Source organism: Marmota flaviventris, chromosome 10 (assembly GCF_047511675.1).
Source record: "Marmota flaviventris isolate mMarFla1 chromosome 10, mMarFla1.hap1, whole genome shotgun sequence".
NCBI lineage: Eukaryota > Metazoa > Chordata > Mammalia > Rodentia > Sciuridae > Marmota > Marmota flaviventris.
In genome coordinates this window covers 10,234,706-10,256,911 of record NC_092507.1, presented here as the reverse complement: position 1 = coordinate 10,256,911, position 22,206 = coordinate 10,234,706, and the positions used below count along the sequence as shown (strand labels likewise).

The 22,206-nt window shown below is 40.3% G+C and overlaps 1 protein-coding gene across 6 annotated transcripts in view; it reads right to left on the bottom strand.

Moving 5' to 3' along the window:
• Positions 1-22,206, bottom strand: part of Prdm2 (PR/SET domain 2) — a 119,035-nt gene that overhangs the window by 83,402 nt on the left and 13,427 nt on the right. For 4 of the 6 annotated variants that reach the window (XM_071617361.1, XM_071617358.1, XM_027951962.2 and 1 more), the window contains 3 exons: positions 19,641-19,714; positions 5,422-5,539; positions 3,400-3,503 (listed from right to left, as the gene is read on the bottom strand). In XM_071617361.1, coding sequence (XP_071473462.1) covers positions 3,400-3,503; positions 5,422-5,539; positions 19,641-19,649 — 231 coding nt within the window. In that variant the 5' untranslated portion in view covers positions 19,650-19,714. Of the gene's footprint in view, positions 1-3,399; positions 3,504-5,421; positions 5,540-19,640; positions 19,715-22,206 lie in introns of those variants that run through there. The other 2 variants (XM_071617360.1, XM_071617359.1) reach the window with 2 other exon arrangements.

Sequence of the window (22,206 nt, the reverse complement as noted above, 5' to 3'; positions counted from 1 at the left end):
AAAAGCAGACAGAAAAGCAGAGTTAAAAGAACGTTCACCAAGACATTCACAGTGGTTATACCTGCGTGCCAGGAGATGGAATAATTTTTACCTTCTTGTTTATTTTTCTGTACTGTTTAATTGATTTTGCAATGAGAATGTATAAAGTTAAAAAAAAAAAAAAAAGACTTATTAGAATGTACATCACCAAGAGTGAGGCCTAACATAAATTAAGAACTTTGGATGATAAACATGTGCCAAGGCAGGTTCAACAACTGTCATGAGTGGCCCAGTCTGGTGTGAGGTACTCATGGTGGGGAAGGCTGTGCTTGTGTAGAATGTGGGGGTGGAAATTAAGGTTTGAGAGCAACTCCCAAAAGCATGAGTTGGAAACTCAATCCCCAATGCAACAGTGTTGAGAGGAAGAGCCTGATGGGATGATGCGAGCTCAATGCCCTGCAATGCCTTTGGCCACTGTGAGGCAGCAAGAAGCCCTTCAGCATGTAGTTCCTAGATCTTAGACCTCCTGGCCCCCAGAACTGTGAGCCAATAAAAAGCATCTATAAATTGCCCAGTCTGTGTTATTTTATTATGGCAACATGAAACAGAACAGGATAGAAACTTTTCTATATTTTCAGGTCAATTTTTCTGTGAAACTAAAACTGCTGTAAAAAATTAAGTCTCTTTAACAAACAGACATATTAAAAGAATTCTCATTCAAGCAATTCAAAAGTTCTGCTCACTAGAAGTAATTTGAGTACCACAGAAGTCAAGTGGGAAGGCTTTTATCAGAAGTGGTTTCAAAACACTGCAGATTGCTCCACACTTGGGGTAGCTGAGAGGAATACTGCACACAGCCCCGCCTGCCAGTTCACTAACGTTCCCCACCAGAAACAGTGAAGAACGCACTCTCCTCTTCTGAGCACCTATTTTGTGCATTCACCCTGAGCATACTCTACAGCTTTTCTCCTGTTATTTCTGACTCAGTAGAATATTTTCAGTAAAAGCTTAGAGGACACAGTCCAGGTTAGATTATCAAGGGCTCCAGAAAAGCAATTTAACACTTTGCCTTAGACTAGCTTTAAAATAAGAGTTCTAAGCCAGTTTAAGGGGCCTTGATGGAAAAACACATACCAAGATAAGAGTCTGACGATGAGCACTTGTTACATTAGAGACATTCTGATGCAAGTCTGAGAACAAGACCAGAATTGGAATAAATAAATGGAAAAATACTACATTTTTATCTTTTCAATACATTATAACCTATATTTCCTATAGTTCATCACATGCATACTTGTATATCTCGTGCAGGTGTATATATACATATACCTTATTTTTTAAAAAAATATTTTTTGTAGTTATAGATGGACACAATACCTTTATGTTATTTATTTATCTTAATATGATGCTGAGGATCGAACCCAGGGCCTCACACGTACTAGGCAAGCACTCTACAACTGAGCTACATATAACCCCAACCCCTACACCTTTATTTTTTAAAGAGTTTAAAAAAACAAGAGGCCTAAAGTCCGTTATATCAAAAATACACCCTATGGTGGGAACTAAGTGAATGAGATCCTACAATTTCAATTGCTGAAAAAGAAAACCAGCCTTAACAACCAAATCCTTAAGCCTGACAGAAGAGAACTGGCACCATTATAAGAATTTACAAACTATGACTAGTATGTAAGTACAAGTGTCTTAAATTAACAACGGAGGAGTAACAAGTTCAGAGTGGAAAGTGAGTCCCTAATATCTCATGGTTCCAAATCACAATTTTTCAACAATCTACTTCAAGTCAATACTATGTATGAATTTCAGTGCAAATCAAACTCAAAATTCATATAAGGCAGTAGTAATCATTTACACATTATGCCTAACAATACAAATTGTTAGACTGGGAAAAATAGGTGCCCTTAACTTAAGCTTAATATGAATGGCATTTGTTCAAACTTGGCATTACATACACAGAACTAGAGCAAGCATTTGCTGGTACCTTAACATCACTGAGATTAGTGTTCAACCTGGTAGAGCATGTTTTTTAGTTTCCCTTGATAAACTTTTAAAATTTAAAAGTACAGTTTATTTTGGAGCACTGGTAATGACATTTTTAAAGAGACAGGCACTCTCTTCAGTAATTAAGACTTTTTTGCCTGGGCAGTTTTCCTACAATTACAAAATTCTCTCACCACAGAAGTAGTTGAATGATAAAACACAAGGACTCTCAAATTATCTTAAAGCCCCTGGGTTAGTTCTCAGGAGGTGCATTACAAAAGATTCTCAAGAAACAAACCCAAAATGATGGAGAAACATCAGACCAAGTTAAGAACACTGCTATGGCCTTAGAAAAAACAGCCACATCTTAAGCCTCCCAGTGCCCAGAACTTCTGGAGGAAGTGCCCAATATTTCCTAGCCATGTTTTGCTTTCAGGCTTTCAGATGTTAATATGTGAGAAGCAGATGTGATTCAATTTAAGACAACCTAATGGAATGCTTATTCAAAAAACTTAACTTGCTTTTAAAGGAGTCACACCACAACCCTCCAATACCTGAGGAGCTTGAACAGGGCACTGGTCTGAACTACAATCAACATAAGTGCAGAATTCACACAGAATATCTACAGAATGACACTGACAAATTTTTGTCTTCTCAACTATCCTAATGTGATTTCTTTTAGTATCCCCATTGTTTAAATTGAGGATTTCACTGCTGAGGTCAGGTACCCTGCTCAAAGTCATGAAATCAGAAGCAGGATCTGAGCCCAGTCAATGAAAGACAACAATTTAAATGCCCCACTTTAAGGTAGGACAGATGGCTCCTGACTCTGCATCTGTACTCCTCAAGCCTGGGCCTGTTTCCTGGCTAGTTCTCCTTTAAAAGGGGCCTGCTCTTGCCCTGTTCCATTTTCCAGAACTGTTGTGAGATCACAAAATTAATGAATGAAAATCTTCCGAAAAATTAAATGCTTTTTAGTGTGCCATGTGCTAAATATAACCAATTCTAAGTATTCCAAGGATACAAAAATTACTTTCTAAAATATAGAGTAACCAGTGTTTTCTTTGCAGCCACTTGGAGAGTCTTTTATGGTATATATCTAGTGACACCTGTAAAGTGACAAACCACCACACAGGAAGTTGAGGTCTTAGTTGCAAAGCAAAACACCTGGACAGTCAAAATAAAAAACAAATTTGACGTTTATTGTCGAGAACAGTCAAGCAGGTTCAAATACAAAAATACGTTATCAGTAGAAGTCTGTACCCAGGAAACACATTTTCTCTTTAATAAAAATATTCTTGATTTTAAAGAACATATTAAAATGATTGTTTTAAGTTCAAAATGAGAAAACCTGAGAGAACAGGATCATGATGTCTTTAAAATGTACAGAACTCTGATAAACAAAGAACCAGAATTCTTTCTTACCTCCCACATGTATACATTATTCTTAACCTGAGATCTTTTTTTCTTATCACCAACAAATGGCCCAAACTTTTTGCCTTTTAAAATTGGTTTAGTGGCCCAGACACCTAGAAAATAAAATCAATATTTTTAAATGTATTGTGATTATTTTAAAGATTGAAAGCATTGAATGAAGTCAATTCAATTTCACGAAATAGTTAAAAAGCTAGATTCCCTAAAAGTAAGATAATGTTAAATCAACTGAGATAAATCAAATTACATCAAATCCTCAATAGGGATTTTAATTTTTCTTCTTTATACTTTTCAATATTTTCTAAATAGGTTTAAAGAACCTGTATTGTGTTATAACCAGAAAAAGTTGTATATTTAATTTTTCCACGTAAGACTGCTCATATAGTACAATCACAAACACTTCGAAAACAATCACAACTGAAGAGAAAAGATATTAGAATGGAATAAAACTAAAACAATTTAAACTTTTCATGCCAGTCATGGCAGTGCACACTGGTAGTCCCTGCAACTCAGGAAGCTGAGGCAGAAGGATCACAAGTTCCAACCTCAGAAACTTAGTGAGACCCTATCTCAAAATAAAAAATAAAAAGGACTGGGGATGTGGCTCAATGGTAAAATGTTCCCATGTTCAAACCCTAGTATCAAAATGCAAGTAAATAAAAAAACTCTTCATTTTACATTTCTACAGATTTCAAATTTTCTCCACTAAACATGACTTGTTTTTATAAAGAATTAGAAATGTAATTTTATAAGCAAATATTTTTTACATTCATTTGACATTCATTTGTTTACAGTGGAAAACCTCTTCTCTCTAGCAACACTTCCTGAAAATGTAGCTACTGAGACAACTTGTTTTTTACAGTTTCAAACAATCAAAATGCATGCTCATCCAGGTATGCCTAGGATTGTTTCTATCTTCTGTGTACAGATCATAAGCAAATGGATGCGATGAAAAAAGCAAGTTGGTGAATCAGCAGGAGCCCAGCCTGGGAGTCAAGAAAATTGGCACTCAGGGCCACTCTGTACAGGCTCCCTCATTTTCTAACCTCAGTGTCCTTATGTACAGAATGGAGTAGAGGGTGGGCCAGTCCTGTCCTGAGAGGACATATGAATTCCACTTTTTTGTAGGTCGGCTATGAACTGCATTTCATGACATGCAGTTAGCAAACAATATGCTGAGCTATAAAATTAATTCCTTTCACTTATACAAAATTAACACTTTTTTTTGTTTGTAGTTGTAGATGGACAGAACAACTTTATTTTATTTGTTTATTTTTATGTAGTGCTAAGGATTGAACCCAGTGCCTCACACATGCTGGGCAAGTGCTTTAACACAGAGCCACAACCCAGCCCCAAATTAACACTCTTAACTGTTCAGCAAATAAATTTTCAATGAGAATTAGGAAAACATTTATTAAAAATTTATTCACTACATATGTATATAAACTATAATATCAGAAGTACATCTTTAAAAAATAAAGAAATGGGATATAAACATGATATAGTCCAAGACATTTTGATTGGATTTTTAAAATTTACCTCCTTAGCCTTCTATAAATAAAAATAACCCAATACACACAAGCTTGGTTTGTATTCAATGAGAAACCATACCAGAAGATTCGGACACACCGGGGTCATGTCATTCATTCAAAGATCTACTGAGAGTCCATAAAGTGCTGGTACTGGAGACACAAAGGCAAGTAAGAAATGAAGGTACTCACTATCAAGGACCGGGACAGACGTAAAGACAACCACAGAATAATGAAATAAGCATAATAACACGATCATACAAAAGCCACAGTGAAGACAGAGAGAAGAGAACACCACATCCTGTTGGAAGAAGCCCAGGAGATGCAGGGGACGCCTGGAAGAGTCAGCAAGGATGGGGTGTGGGTGTGTGCCTAGTTTAAGTCAGGGCAAATCCACTGCCCTCGGGTGTGCTGCCTGCCACCTCACTTGCTCCCACAGGACTCTGCCTGCTCTGCTGCCCATCTCTCTGAATGCAGTACTTACCGATCCGGGTCTTGTCAACAGCTGATGGGAACAGCCTCACTTCCTCCGGAAGTCCTCGCAGCACGTGTTCAGGTACCTCAGCCAGGGTCTCAGCAGCTGCCAAAGGCTCAGGAGCGTTCTGCAAGTCAAGACAGAGAAGGATCAGAGCAAAAGGAAGAAAGTACAAGCAGTGTTTTGTTTTATTTTGTTTTTCTATCTGGTCCAATAAGTAAATATGCAAAAATACAACTGAAATCTGAAGTGGGCAAATCCGAAACAATGATGCTAAGCATTTGGGCAGTTACTCTGATGCCTATTTGTTAGTGCCCAAAGGAAACCACTCAACCTTCAAGCACATCTGTGTTGATCTATTTTGGTCCTGCCACTGCAGCCATTTTCAAAATACATGAATCTCCAGCACCATACTGCTTTTTAAAGTGCAACAGAATCCTACAGAAAAATACATCTTAAGCTTAATTTAAAATCAAAAGTTACCAGTAGCTATAAGCACATTTTGAAAATAAAAATCAACACTCCCCACTTAAAAGAATAACTGTAAAAGCTACACATACCATAAAGCCTGTCCTGACTAATCTGCCAGAGCCTCACTCATGCATCCCTGTAGCGACCACACCCAACTTGACCACAACTCACATATTCTCCCCAGGAGCACTGCACTCTTCCTGCAGTCCACACTGGAACTCTGACCTTCCAGGAAACAGGAGCTGACCACTGTATGCCAACCGCTAAACAGTAAAGCCATCCCAACATCCCAAGGTACTAGGAAATAGAGAATTTTATACAACTACTTGTCAAAGTTTGGAAGAATTCATCATAATTTAAGACACGTATGGAAGGATCTGCGCCAATTGGTAGAGCATAACTATTACTTTAAAAATAATTTTTAAATTGATGGAAAACCAAGTGTCTAGTAACTGGTACCACATAAACCCTAAAGAACTGATTTGTTTATCACACCCCTTCTAAGAATGATGAATTTTGTAGTATGAGTATTTTATTTCACTGCAAAGAAATGTTTCAATGATTTTCAAAGGAGCCAATGTAGGCAAAAAAAAAAAAAAAAAAAAAAAAAAGTTCCGAGCTAAAAAGATTAATTTTTCCCAACAACAATGAAGCTTTTATAGTTTTTAAGAATGTTCATGTGCCAAGAAAATAATATCATCCAAATTTGCAGATTTCCAATACCTCAACCTTTTTTAAAACATCAATAGCTGCTTCGAGAAATAAATCTCCCAGTCATATCGACGGTCTGCTCCCTGGCCTGTGTAGACAGCCAGCAAGTCTGCAGGGGTGCACAGACCAGGGTCACCTCTTGAGCAGGGTCAAGACACCAGTGCACAAATGCCCGGCTCTGCCTGAGTTCCACCTTTGTCTTTTTTTTTTTTTAATATTTTTTTAATTGTAGATGAACACGATACCTTTATTTAATTAATTTATTTTTATGTGGTGCTGAGGATTGACCCAGTGCTTCTCACATGTGAGGCGAGCGCTCTACCACTGAGCCACATCCCCAGCCCTCCACCTTTGTCTTGACAAAACCCTACACAGGCCTTCCAGACCCTGGGAAAATCAAATTGTCCCAGAAAATGGCCTCATGGCTTCAGATTACCTAAACTGTGAATAAAATTAGGACTGACATTTCTCACTTCTAAATATGATATCCCTGTTTTTACATTTTTATTCTGTAAGCTGGGTTTTTTAAATGTGGATAAAGTTTTTCCAAAGGGGAAAAATAAGGTGTTAAGTTGGTAATTATATCCAAGGATACATAATGATTATAACATTGAAAAATTAAGTGATATTAACAAATACTAGCCAGAGTCGTAGAAGCCCAGGCCATTTAGTACAGAGGGAATTCTCTTCCCCTTTCTGGGCTGTGATCCTGGGCAAAGACCTGGCACCATCTGCCCTCCCCAGGAGCACTTCCCTGAAAGGACAGCGTCTGCTAGCCCTCTTTCAGGCGCTGCCACAGTAACAGGAATAACAGCTCCACACGACATTCTGCAGACTCCCTTGGTGCGAGGTCCTGTGCTAACAGTCTTACACGCTTGATGGAGTTTACCCCAAACAGTCCAAGGGACAGGTGCTACCAGTGCCTTCCTGTCCTGCCCCTGACACACACTAGAAGAGGAAAGTGGGACTCAGGGAAAGGGACTAAATTGCTCAAGCGAGGCCGGAATCTGAACCCTTGTCTAACTCTGGAGCCTAAGTTCACAACCACTGTGGGATCTGCATTTAAATCTCTGGAATATAATCTGATAATTTCTGTCCTAAAACTTCCAGACTTGCATGGAAAACTCAACGGAAGACTTCCTACAGAAGACATGGCCATGCCCACAGGAGACATGAAACTCAAGAAAAAGACAGAGACCACAGAGACTAAAACTTCTGAATCACCTATGAATATAAAGAACCTCAGCAAAGCTGTCAGGCAAAAACAAGAAAAAGGAAGATTCCTATGGCTTTGCTTACCTGTTTAGGTCAACCCATGATTTTTCACATGGGCTCATACAATAATAGGACTCAACTATAACAAGGAACCTAAGTTCACAGCAACCCACTCCAGACACAGTGGCCTTGGGCCTCTCCTCCCACCTCCCCAGCTGCTGGACTCTCCACAGCAGTGGGTCTGACTGCAAACTCCCTGGAACATTCTTAGAAAAAGTAATGACTTGAGAAGTAGAAGAGGGGAAGTTGTGGGATGACCAGCCTATAAAGAAACACCTTCTAGCTTTCCTTATTTTTCTTTCATAGTTCTTATTACATATTTTAATAATTATTTGTATAATTATGTGTTTAATGAGTGCCTCCCCTGGGAGACTGCCGAGAAGACAGATGGTGTCTGTCTTGCTCAGCACTGCGTTCCCAATGCTTAACAACAGACTTGAAATGTTTGTTGTTACTCAAATGAAATACTATTCCTTAAGCTAACTTAAACTTTTCTATTAAAAAAGGAAGAGACATAAATAAATAAAATAGCAGGGTTATCTATCAGAAAGTGTTTTCTTCATATGTGGCTGAATTCTTGATTTTGAGGTGGGTATTCTTTGGGGTCAATATAGTGGTCCCTCTGTAGGTGAGAAACTGGCTCCAATACCCACCCCCATGCCAAAGACCACAAATGCTCAGTCACTTGGGTAAATGGTGAAGTATCAACACATACACTACACACATCTTCCCATACACTTTCCATCATCTCTAGATTATTTATAACACCCAATAAAATATAAATGCTATGTAAACAGATGTTAGGGCATATTATTTGGGAAAAATAACAACAAAAAAATCTGAACAAGTTCAGTACACAGGCAACTTGTTTTCCAAATATTTTCAATCTGATGTCAGTCAAATCCTCCCTACATGGATATGAAAGGCTGGTTGTATAAAAAATCCCTTTTTACAAAATGTTGTATGCTCTCAATTCCAAATAAACAATTTAAAGGTAAATCTTTGGAACAAAATAAGATTTTAAAAAAAAAAAAAAAAAAAAAAAAACCTCTCCCCTATACACTTATAAACTGGGCTCTCTTTTCTATGCATATCCTGATAGTGTTGAATGCACTATCATTTTCTAAACAGGGTTATCTTGGTTCCTGCACTAAAGAGTCATAATTTGATCCTGGAATTATTCCCAGATTGATCTTATGTAAAAGAAACTGCAATACCTACTCAACATATTAATAGATTTCTGAATTCCTGCTGGGGCCGATGTTCTGGGCATCACAATTGGACCAACAATGTGTTACTGGGAGAGGAAGACAGATAAACTCAAACACACACACATACAGCCCCCCCCACACACACACACACAATGCCTGATCAAAAGAAAAATCAAGCATGAAAAGGGGATTCAGTGTTGGAGCAGGGATGGGGGTGCCACTCAGACAGAATGCTCAGGACTCTAGAAATGAAAAGGGACTTGTATGGTGACATGGGAGGATACTCAACAGCAGGGACCAGATCCTAAGTTAGGAAGGAGCCTGGTGTGTTCTGCGAGCAGTCCCACAAAAACCCAAAGCATCCAGGGCAAAGGAAGTGAGAGAAACACCTAGAGGGGAGATAGGGAGAGCAGGGCTGCAGGCCACTGGCTATCTGCGAGTGAGCGGGAGGAGTGTACCATCAGAGAACAGAAGGCCAGGATCAGCAAGGGGCACCGAGCTCCCTCCAGAGCCTCCCAGGACCTCTCTGTGGTGACCCAGTCTCCTGGCACCCTGACTTGCTGCCCTAATACAGGCACATTCCTGGTTTAGAGACCCTTAAATCACTGACAACTGGGACAGAGGTGTAAGTTGAAGGACTTCTCTACTCCCCTGTGACAAAGGCCTCAAGGAGGCCTCACTCTTTCATGCCTAATGAGTACAGTCTCCAAACACATCGATTCCGACAGGGAACAGTAAGCATCCAACCTAATGTGTCCAATTTAAGTTAATGTAATAAGCTACTTAGTTGTTAACCATTAATTAACCTCATTAATACATATTTTCAACTTCCTACTACCTTAAACTCAAAGAAAAGCCAATATTCCCCCTTCCCCAACTAATGGCCACAAGCCATTCTCCTTCACTCAGTCCCTCGTTCAGTCATTAACAAATATTTCCTGGGTGCCTGCTTCCGGCTGGCTCTGCTGGGCAGTGGAGACACAAAGGTTAAGCTGTCATGAAACGTGCCACCTAGGGGACCCTCTCTGTTCCCACCATTTAAGAAACCTCAGAAAGCTTTTAGGTTCTCCAGATGCCACCTTGCTGGGAGCATGTGACAGGTCCTTCGACACTTTCCGTGACATCATTCCCAGGAAAACCTTCCCTTGCTGGACAGGTGGGGAGCTGAGGAGTGAACCCTTCACTGCTTCCTCTGGGCTGGGAAGTGTCTCTTCAGTTAAGCATCACCCGCACAGCGATGGTGCTTAGAAGAGCCCAGACATGCTTGGAGCACTCTGCATCGCCTGTCTGGCCTTCGCATCACCATGTGCTACAGACACTTTTACGATTCCCACTCTACCGAGGAAACTGAAACTTGTCCACAGCCACAACAAGCAAGTGGCAGCACTGGGTTATTCCAATACAGGCAGTCAGGACTCAGGGTCTGGACTCAGAAAGCAGGCCCAGAGCAGCCCCATAAAATCCAGCTACTTAAAGTCTAGAGTCCACATTTTATCACCAACCCAGTGGAGTCTCTTCCACATCATCCAGGGATGCTTCAGAAGACCCTCTGGGGGGTTCACAAGGTCAGAAGTATTGTTATAACATCACCAAGATGTCACCTGCCTTTTCCACTCTCAGGCATAGAAGGGAGTTTTCTGGAAGCTATGATGTGTGATGGCACCATCACTCGCCAGATGATAAAATGTCTGATTGCTTAATTTTGTATTTTAAATTAAGTGTCAGATTTGTAAATAAGGCCTGCAGTTGAACATACTGCACCAAATCACCTTTGCGGTTCTGATGCTGCACTTCAGCTACATGAGGCCGCCTGGGGAAAGCCAAGTTGACTGAGAAAGACCTCACTGCAGGCTGCTAAGGGCCCCACTGGGGTCTCCCAGCAAAGCACCATGGTCTCAGAGTATCCAGTGCAATAGTCTATGCTCAGTGCCCCAGACTGAGCTCCCGGGAAACAAAAGAAACACAGAAGAGAGTTGCTGCCCTCTGCAATCAAGCCCAGGGGCGTGGGGCTGAGGCGCCAGCAAGGCAGCACAGAACCTAAAGGGGCCACTTGGCATCGTATTGCAGGCCTCAGCTCTACCCAGAAGACACTTTGGCCTCTGAGAAGCAGGTGCCCACCATCCTACCCTGGGGGACTTCCCCTGAGGTCCTTACAACACTTCCTCAACTCGATGCAGTTTGCATTTCCTAAGCCCCGACTTGGACTCTCAGGAAGGACAGGTTTAGACAGACTGAGCTAGCGCAGTTTCACCGCAGCTGTGCCTGGCCCTGGCCCAGCATCCATGCACAGAGCAGTGGCTGCTGTGAAGGAACAAAAGTCCAGCAGTCAAAACTGCAAAGCAGTCTGGGACACCGGAATGACTGAACAGTGCCACAGACTCAACTGGAGATGGGCTCCCAGGGGCCGCAGGAGGGCTTTCATGGTAAACAGAGGAGGAGGGAAAAGGTAAGAAGGGAGCCTCGGGAAACCGTGTTCCCAAGTGGAAGAGAAAGAAGAGCAGTGAAGAGGCACTAGTGTCCCAAGTCAGAGGAGAGGCAGCCGGGGAGAGGACCAGAGCTGGGGAGAGGACCTCAGCAGGGGCAGGCAGCAGGGCCTTTGAAATCTCTGTACCTGTGCCCTTCTTCAATCCCACTGCCACCACCACTCTTCAAACCTGAAACGGCACAGTCAACCCCACTTGTCCCCCACGTGGCTGGCAAGTGCTCCCTTAGGCCTTCAGCAACCAAAAGAGGCAGGACTCACACACGCTGGGCCCCCGAGCTGCTGTGGGAACCTGCAGGCATCCCACTAACAGCAGCCATACTGCAGGTGAGCAGCAGGGCTGGGGGTCAGCTCAGAGTGGCGTGCTTGCCCAGCACACACGAGGCCCAGGGCTCAAATTCCAGTACCACAAAAAAATAAGTGACAGGACAAGCTTCCTGCCACCTGCAGCCCTCAGGCTGGCAGGAAGGCTGGACGGGAATGGAGTCAGAGTGGGAATGGGCTGGGGCAGGTAGAGGTTATATGCCGCCTCCTAAGGGTCCACTGCTGATGACTGAATTATAATTTCTTAAATCATTTTCATCCAAGCAAACCATGGGGCTACAGCCCTCCAAGTCAGGTGGGGTTTGTCTGGTCTACTCATGGCTTTATTTAAGGAAAAAAATTCTACTGGGAGAAATCACAGAAAAATCTCCATTTTTCTCTCAAGATTCCTCCCAGGCCCCTAACTGCCCCTAGACAGGGGTCTAATGGTCCTCTTCCTTCCTAATGGAGTCTGTCACTAGTCAGGCTTTTTCACTAACAATTCCAGCCACTGGTCCTCCTGGCCCTCAATTCTTCCAACCAGTCAATATCCTCTACATACTACTAGGTCAAGTTCAAATCCCATGAAGTTCTTGATAACCCTCCATGGTAGCCCCTTTTCTAGCTTCCTATATAGTCTGTTTGGTGTTATGTAACAATAGAACTCAAGGCCTGTGGGGAATGATTTGCCAGGGAGAGAAACTGTCAGCAAGGCAATCAATTGGGAGGTTTGTGTACTAGTTCAAACAAGAAGTATGTGGGATGAAGACTTAAGAGTGTTAGAAAGCATTTTATATAGCAGAATCAGGATGTGGTTACTGACTGAAAATAATAATGAATAATAATAATACTTACACAATGTTTCCTATATGCCAGGCACTGGCCTGAGCTCGTTTATGTTAACTGACTCCTTTACAGTTAAAGTACAGGTCTACCTCTAGTTAACAGACAAGAAAGCTAAGACCAAGAAGTCAGGTGACCTGCCAAGGTCACAGAGATGGAGTGGCTGAGTCCAAATTAATTATGGAGACTGAATCAAAATACCACAAAAGGGAGGCAGAGCTGAGCTATCCTGAAATATCTCTACCACAGTATTAGTATCCGAACAACATAAAAGGTAATCCTTCTTGCCAAAAGCTCCCCCTAGTTATTTAAGGAAATCCTACCTAAAATTTTCAGAAATAATCTAACAGTTTGATGCAGAAAGACAATGTCCCAGATTTTATAAATTGCTAATTTATCTAGTAGAATACATGATTCAAAATGAGATTTAGGTGCCATCAATATTCAGGATGTTAATTTATTAATAATTTATTAATTGATATTTAAGCCGTAACAGATAGGAAGCAGCTTACTTGAAAGTCTTCTTACTTGAAATAGTTGAAAAAAGTCAGGGCTAGGCAATCCCAAAAAACCAAAGGCCAAATGTTCTCTCTGATATGCTATGCTAACACACAATAAGGGGGTGTCAAGGGGGAACACATTGGATTACACAATGGGGAATGAAGGGAAGGGAGGGAGTATGGGAATAAGAAAGACAGTAGAATGAATCAGATAATGTTCCTATGTTCATATATGAATACATGACCACTGTAACTCCACATCACACACAACCACAAGAATGGGAGGTGATGCTCCATGTATGTATGATATGCCAAGACACTCTGCTATTATGTATATCCAAACAGAACAAAATTTTTTAAAGAATATTAAAGTCACTGGGAAATATGTTCTGTTATATTAAAGAGTATAAAAGAATATCAAAAAATGAAAATTAGGGCTGGGGATATAGCTCAGTGGTAGAATGTTTGTCCTGCATGCATAAGGCACTGGGTTTGATCCCCAGTACTGCAAAAAATAAATATTAAAAATATGAAAAATCAACTTTGTATTTATAATTATAAAAAACACAACATATATATTTTTAGCATATGCTTTTGGTTTCAACTATTTTACAATATGTTTATTTTCAGGATTAGAAAAGGGGAGGAAGATAACCAAAATGAAAGAAAGCAACCCAAGTTCACCAACCCTTAAAGCTCAGTTTATGAACTTACTTACTAGAAGGTCAGATGTTCTCCCCAAACTAGCTCCTGTACAAGAAATGAACTACTGACACATGGAAAGTGAATCAATCTCAAAAACAATATAGTGATCAATGGAAGTCACACATGGAACAGCAGCCACTGAATGGTCCCACTTTTGAACAGGAAAAAACAATCTATAGGCACAGAAAGCTCATCCGTGGTTGTCTGGGGTGGCAAAAAGATCTTTGGGGGATAACAGAAATGTCCTGTAACTTGATGACGGTGGACATGCATGTAGACGTTTGTCAAACACACTATGCACTTAAGGGGGGTACATTTTACTGCTAACTAAAAAATAAATAATTCCTATGTTCTTACCTGAAATCGTGTTAAAATGAAACTTATAGTGAACCAAGAAAATAGTTTAAAAGACAAAAATACTGATGTAATACAAAACAAGTTTTTTAATCAAGTTTTATTTTTACAACCTTTTTTACAACATTCCTCTGCTCGACACCCTCCAAAAGGCCGCCATCTCCCAGGCAAATTCTACTCTGGTCCTTACAAAACCCATGGAGCTGACCCCACACCTTCTCCACGACCTACCCCTTCTCCCAGGCCCCACCACTCAGCTCCAGCACATGTAGCCTCAATTTCCTCCACTCCCTCACCGTGGCCCTCTCTCCATCCCACTGAACAAATGTCCACTACAGTGCTTAGGACAGCCCCCCACAGAACAGCACAACTGGCCCTGCCTGCTGTTACACAGGCTGCATATACCACCTCACCTGGACAACACATACTCATGTTTTTGGTTTTTAAAAAATGCAAGAATAAGCACATTTTATTCATATTCCACTTAACACAATTCACCCAGATAGTGACAGGATATGATTATATCTCCTTTAACTATTTAATTAAAGCATCTAGCTTGTTACAGACCTTTCAGAACAAAACACTGAAGAGTAAAAGCAGTGGCTGATGGGGACGTTAGACTCAATAACGTTTAATATTAAGAACATGTTGTAGTTATCTTCATGCAAAGTTAAGAGGCTGCTCCTACAATAGGCTAAGAAGAATCCCATAGCAATTACTATAAGCAAAGAACATCCAAGAATCATAGGGTATTAAAATATTCCAGAACTCTCTGGACAACTCTTCTTTTTTTAGACTTACAATCAAGATTCTAAGCTACTAAACAATAGGGGGAAACAATAGGGGGAAAAAATCCAATAAGCTTCACTTTACTGAAATAGCATTAAACTGCCTTTGGTTAAGGAATGAATCTAACTGCAATAACAATAAGCAGATGGACACAGAAAAGAAAGTCATTTATACCATCTTTGAAAGAACAGCAACTAGTTCTCAAACACAAAAATATACCTTCTTTTCAAAAGCTGGCAGCTCATTAAGTTCTCCAACCGAAGAAGCTGTCAAATATGGTGTTAATCTCAATAATGAGAAAGCATATTACCAGGTCCTTACCCCCTCCCAACCCAGTCTCCAAGGCACAGTAAAAGTGATATTCTAAAAATGGAAATCAGATTATGTCACTATTCAGAGCTTCTAACTGTACTTATAATAAACATAAATGCCTTCCCATGGCCCTAAAGTCCTATAAATCTGGCCCTCACCTCTCACCAATGTCATCTTGTCCCAGAGTCAGATGGAGCTCCAAGTATGGCCAAGCTCCACCCCCTGGCTTGCCCTCTATTCCTTGAGCCAAACTCATTTCCACCTCAGGACCCCTGTATTTACTGTGCATTTACTCTGCCTAGAATTTTCTTTCTCCAGATTTTCACATATCTAGCTAGTTTATGGTTATCACCTAAGTCTTGGTTCTACTATCTGTTATCTCCTTAGGACAGCCTTCTCTGTGTAATCCAGAGAACCTCCCCCATCCTGACCTACCATTCTCCACCACAGCACTTTGCAGTACTGGAAATTGCCTGGCTGCAGTCCCTGTCCCTCTGTGAGCTCACAGGCTGCACTGCTTTGCCACCTAGCTCTCTGCGGCATCCACCACATCTGGGATAGGGACTGTACCAGGGAGTGAGAGGTGGAGGGACATTCAAGATGGTTGAGATAATGGAACTATGGGTGGCTCATCCCAACTCTCAGGGTTGAATTTGTCACACTGAGTGATTAAAAGCTCCTTTAGTTATTTTACTAATCTTTGAAACAAGCTTAGAAAGCTAAATTGCTTTGCTACTGGTAAACAGCAGTAACAGATTACTAATCAGGATGTAGAGATAATGTAATCATAAACCACTAAACTGACACACTAATAACAATTTGCACTGTGCAAAGACTCTTGAAAAAAAAATCTAAGTGTAATTCAGTGAATTAGTAGTAAAAGTACTTGCAGTAAAATCATCATGGTTGTTTTTAAATGTCACAGTTCTCCTCTGCTACAAGGCACCCAATTGCACTACACTGCTCCCCTGATCCAAGTGCTAGGTTAGAGATACCAGCATGACTATACCAATGAGTGCACAACGGGGTGCTGTGTATGGAGACAAACTTCCATCACCCTTGGTTCCTGACTACAACAGCAGAGCCCCAAACCAGACCACAATGGGTTTGTGGCACCAAAAATTTCAAGTTGCTTGCTCCCTAAATTATAACATAATTTACCCTACTGCAGCAGTACAGCACAGTGACCAAGAACCTGAACTATGGAATCTGAGGAGCTGTTCATTATAAGAGCTCTTTCACTTACCATTTAAATGACCACAGGCAAGCTACAGCCACCTGTTTGGGCCTTAATATTTTCATCCACAAAATTAATATCTATGCTTCATTGAGTGGCTACAAAGACTAAATTAATATGAGAATGTACATACTATGCTTAATAGAGTGCCTGTCCAGTTTGTTAAGCAACCTCAATAGAGAGCAAATGGTATTAAACTCTACCATATCTACTCTAAGCTGCTATGAGCCTACTTGCATTACAACATTAAATAAGTCTAAGGAAAGACTAGAAGACCTCAAAAGTTAAATATAGATGAAACCCAACACATTATGGATTGACTTACCATTTTTTTACTTTATGATGGGTTTATCGGGACGTAACCACAGAGTGAGTGGAGAAAAATCTGTACCAGGATGGATGTAGCATGTTAATGAAAGAAGAAAAAAATAGGAAGGATTTGAAAATAGAGAATATGAGAAATGGGGGTGGGGAGGTCAGTGATTGCTACTCCACCTGCCATTACAGCACGCAGAGCAAGCTGGAATTCTATGTAGAGAGGATTAGAGATGAAGAGAGGAGTAAGTACTGAGTAGGAACAAAGGGCAGAGGAAGAAAGACAAAGAATATGTACTCCAGGGCCTGGCAGAACCCCATAGCTGGCCTTAAAGGGAGAACCTGGCAAGGCACGACCTGGTGGGACAGGATTATTGGCATTGCCTCTCAGTGGTCAATGCCAACAATACTGACAGGCGCTGGACTCTATTTTTTTCTAAAATAATCATTTGCTAGCAATATGGTGTGCAGCGCCCAGGACCCTTCAGTCCCTGTCCTCAACTGGCAGGGACACATGAAATAAACAGTTCTGTGCTATTCTCTTAGACAGCATGCCCTTCATCAGACAGGTCTGACAGCTCAAAGCAATGCCTATCAGTTCCAAGAAAGACTACTCCTACCTCAAAATAATCATCAGGATTTCAAGTGAAAGTTAATCTTGCTCAAGTTCACATTTTTTTATGTCTGAATTTTTTTGTGTGGAGTTATTTTGAAGTAAATTTTAGTGCAATTTATTAATTATTTTCACTGGCTGAAAATGAAAGGAATAAATACACAAGTGAAAACTATAAACTATCAAGAATAATTCTTAATTTCTTAAAATTACTGGGACAATCGCTGGAAAACACCAACAGATTTTATGCTACAGCATAAGGATCAAGTCTAAATAGCATGCAACTAATACTTTTTCAATAATGAAACCTAAGCAAAAATGCTGAAAATTTTAGTCACAGAAAGTGAGCAATTTTTATAAACCAAATAAAACTTTCATTACTACCAGACCATTTAAATTACACTCAAATCCGAAATGTGCTAACCATTAGAAACATAAGAGGACACTTTTTCACTGATATCTGGCATTTAACATCAAAGGCAGCCCTCCAAAGATCTGGCATTAGAACTTGTCAAAAGCAGAATGAAACTGTAAATGAGCCAAAAAGAGAAATGGTTATTGCTGCAACTCTTTTGAATGGCAGGTAGTCTTCTTTTAAATGGAAGTTCATTTGGTATACATGGAGTATTAAAGCAAATGTGTGAAGTGTCAAAAAAAAAAAAAAAGTTCACACACGAAACACACTACTAGCCCAACAGGATATAAGAATTAGGCATAGTTAAGCCTGAGGTTAAAACTGCAGGCCCCTCAAACAAATGAGCGCTGAATGTGGATGCAACAAGAACCAAGCCAACACTCAGACTCCACCTGGGAAGCACTGGAGAGCATTCTAACCAGAATCCAGACTCCACAAAAGTCCTGAGGCAGCAGAAGAGCAAGCGCCTCTGAGTGACCAGGTTCACATCAAGAATCAGAAAATAAATGAAACCTATGACACATACGCACATCACTTTGTTGGATGAAAACTGTGAAAATCCACTGTTCTTTATTCCTTCACCCCGCCCTCACCATTTCAAAAATAATTTGTCTTCAAAAGCACATCAGTAAATCTCCATGTTTTAAAAAAAATAGAAACCATGTGCCCATGTGTTTGCCAGACTCATTTTTTATGATGTATAGTCCTCTGAATTAAAATAAACATATTTCTGATAAAGAAAGTAATGAAAAAAAAATATCAAAAGAATCCATTCCAAAAATTTCACATCTCTCAATGCAACACAGAACTGAATTTATTAAGCTTCCTCACCTAATGAAATTGGACTTGTGATCTCAAGTTAGAAGCACCTGTAAATGATAAAAATAGTGTCTAAAGTTTCAGCTGAAGGATACAAAATGTTTTCAAGTCTGAGAGTTCTAAGTTAAGAACTAAAAAAAAAAAATACATACTTCACATTTTTAGGTTTTATCCTGCATATTAAAAAAAAATGTTTTTATGAAGATTTCTGAGAAAATGTTTCTGACACCCATAAATTTCGGTAACTGCAAATGAAATAATATTGAAACCAGAAAATAAGAATACATTAAATCCACACAACTGATTCCACTCATCAGAACACCCTTGAGGTTATAGAAATAGCTGGAGCAGAATAATTTAATCTCCAGGTAATCCCACACCCTTCTGTAAAAAGAAACACATCTTATTTTTCAATATCTGTCCTCTTTATTCTATGAAAAGGACTTTCAAGGACAAAATACTTCATGTTTACACTGGAGCCATGGCAGTCTCTAAAAATAACTCCCTCTTCCCTTTTCAATCAATGGAAAATTGCAAAATAAAAAGTGTTTAAAACGAAAGCTTATTAAGCTTAAAAACAAAGACAAAACCTCACAGTAGAGTGTGGCAGGGGAGAAGTAAAAAAGAAAAGTTAAACTAAAATCCCTAAGTATGAGCCCTTTACTCAGGGACCCACAGAAATGTCAACCCCATCAAACACAGTACATTCCACTCCACAAATGCACACTGTGAAAGCAACAAACTAATAAATGGCATTAAGAAACAAAAGTGAAAATCTGGGAGGAATGAATGTGTGTGTGGCTATCTTTTAAAATCAAGAACTGGTCTGACATCTAGATCATGTATTTGTATAAATTTTATTTTTAAACTCACCTGATTCATTTTCAATTCCTGTTGTGTTCTGTAAAGATACACACAACAAAGAAACTTCTTTGATTACATGAGCCCTAAAAAGAAAAACAGACAATTGTAATATGTACCTGCCTACAAATTCAGTGATTTAAAACCACATTCAGAACTGCAGAGTCTGCTCACAGGGTCATTCACAAAGCAACTGCATGCCAGATTCACTTCAGTCTATGCTGACAACTTCTCAGATTTATTATCTACAACAAAATAGGTTTCTCACTAATCCTTACTAGGGCATCATTGCACTCTACAATCGAAAGCAGACTCATTAGAACTGACATCAAAATTTTGCTTTGGAATTGCATCACTCCCAAGAAGAAATAAATTTGCTTTGTTAGTAGTCAGAAACACAAAGCACCAGGATTAACTCATACCAGGCCAGCGTGCTCTGCCTTTAATCCTGAGCTGCACGTGAACATTACCAGACCCCAGCATGCTACTCTGTTCTTCAAGTCCCTGAGGTAGAAAGGTGAATTTACTAACACTGGCCATGGGGAATATTTTTTGAGGAAAAGGAAAAAAAAATGCGAAGATGCAAATGTTTTAATAAAAGAAGTCTAGAAAGAGCACAATTATTCCTTTAATTTTTAGTGTTCAACATATTCATAGTACAGCAAAAGATCAAGACAAACTCTTTCCTTGTGACATTTCAGTCAACAAAGGACCACACACATGAGGGTAGTCCTATAAGCTCGTGCTTCATTGTGACACCACAGCTCTTGGCCACACTGGGCACGTGTACTCATGATGTTCACACAGCTCTGAAGCTGCCTAATGACACATTTCTCATAGTACAGCCTGTAGCAAACTGATGCACCACTGTACTCATTTCTGAGTAGCATCCACGCATGTGGTCCCTTCTACAATGCGTACCAAGTCACAGGATGTTATCATACTACTTGAAGTAGGACTTCCACTGCGACATGCTAAACATTCCTGGAATGGTCACATGTACCATTAAGGGTGATTCTTCTATTTTTTCATGCACTTATTTGAAATAAGTTGTTTTCCTCCCTCAACTCCCAAGACTCTGCTTTCATTGTAACTTTATTTCTAGTTGTTAATAACTCAGGGAATATGTAATTTAGTGATATTCTTCATGCTCAAGTATATACTGCCTACCCACTGTCACAGAAAATTGTGCTCTGACATTTTATACTTTACCCCAGTTCTATATTAAGGATGGCTGATTTTTTTTTCCTTCCTCTCTTGAGCTATTGAACCACACTCACCTGATCACCTTTCACAAGCAAAGGCACCATATTTAAATCAGGACCTGGTCACATGGACTATAATTTGTAATTGGCATAGGGAATGTGTTCCCTAACGCTGCATCTTGTTAGAGGGCAGTGCTAACCAAACCAATATAATCTCAGTGAGTAAAACATGAGATCCCTGCAGGTAACTCATGAAGCCCATTCCTTTGAAGTTTAATAGTAAACATCTTTCTCACACACAATAAGCATGTCCTTGGTATACATCATATGTTGAACATAATCAATCCTATTGTATGAGACCTGAGATTGTTATTATCACGTTAAAATGTATACTTGAATGTAAAAATGTGATAAGGCTCATAATGCTTAAGATATGCTCACCTGACCTCCCAAGACCACAAATGGCCCCAACTACCGTCAGTTCCTCAAGGAGGTACTGTGCATTACCTTATGCCCCAGGTGAAAAGGCTCTAGGAGTTGCACCTGTTCTCTCACTAAGCTTTTTATGGGTGGGTTTATTAACTTTAGCCAAAGGAAGTTGTCTTTGAAGCAAAAAAAATGTGCAGTCAAAGGCAGATACTCTCCTGAGATGTACAACAGGAGCCACCAAGCTATACCACCTCCCTCGACCATGGTTCCTTCTCACAGCACCATCAGTACCATCTTCATGACCAGGACATAAGAAGCTCCCAGACCCAACAGGTCTGTGCTACCTTCGAAGGACAGGCTGGGATAGGATCTTCACCAGAGTGCTAGCACCTCACCAACAAGACAGGTGCAAGCAGGCAGGGGCAAGCTGCGAAGGCCACAATTCTGGCTCCTGCTCCTCAGCCCTATTTCATTGTTGTTCAGGTTTTGTATTTTGGCATCTTCACTGAGATAGCCACATAGCACACAACTCCATTACTCTCAATGCACAACTCCAGAAGGTTTATATTCACAGCTGTGCAACCAATACCACAATCCATTTTAGATCATTTTCATCAGTATGAACAGAAACCTTGTGCCCAATGGCAGTGATCCCCGAATCCCAGTGCAAGGAAATTACTAATCTACTTTCTGTCTCTACAGACTTGCCAACCTGGACACTGAATACTGTCAAAGGACAAAGTGACAATTTACTTTAAAGATTTTAATTGGCTTTACCTTCCACCCTAGAATTGGGCAATACTTCATCCCACAAAATAGAAGTATTTCCTCACCCACCTGTTAACTCCTGCCTCCCCTGAGCACCTATATATGTCCAGCACTGTTCTTGAGCGAGGAACAGAAGGAAGATCCCTGCCTTCTAGGGGAGGAGATCTGCAGTAAAC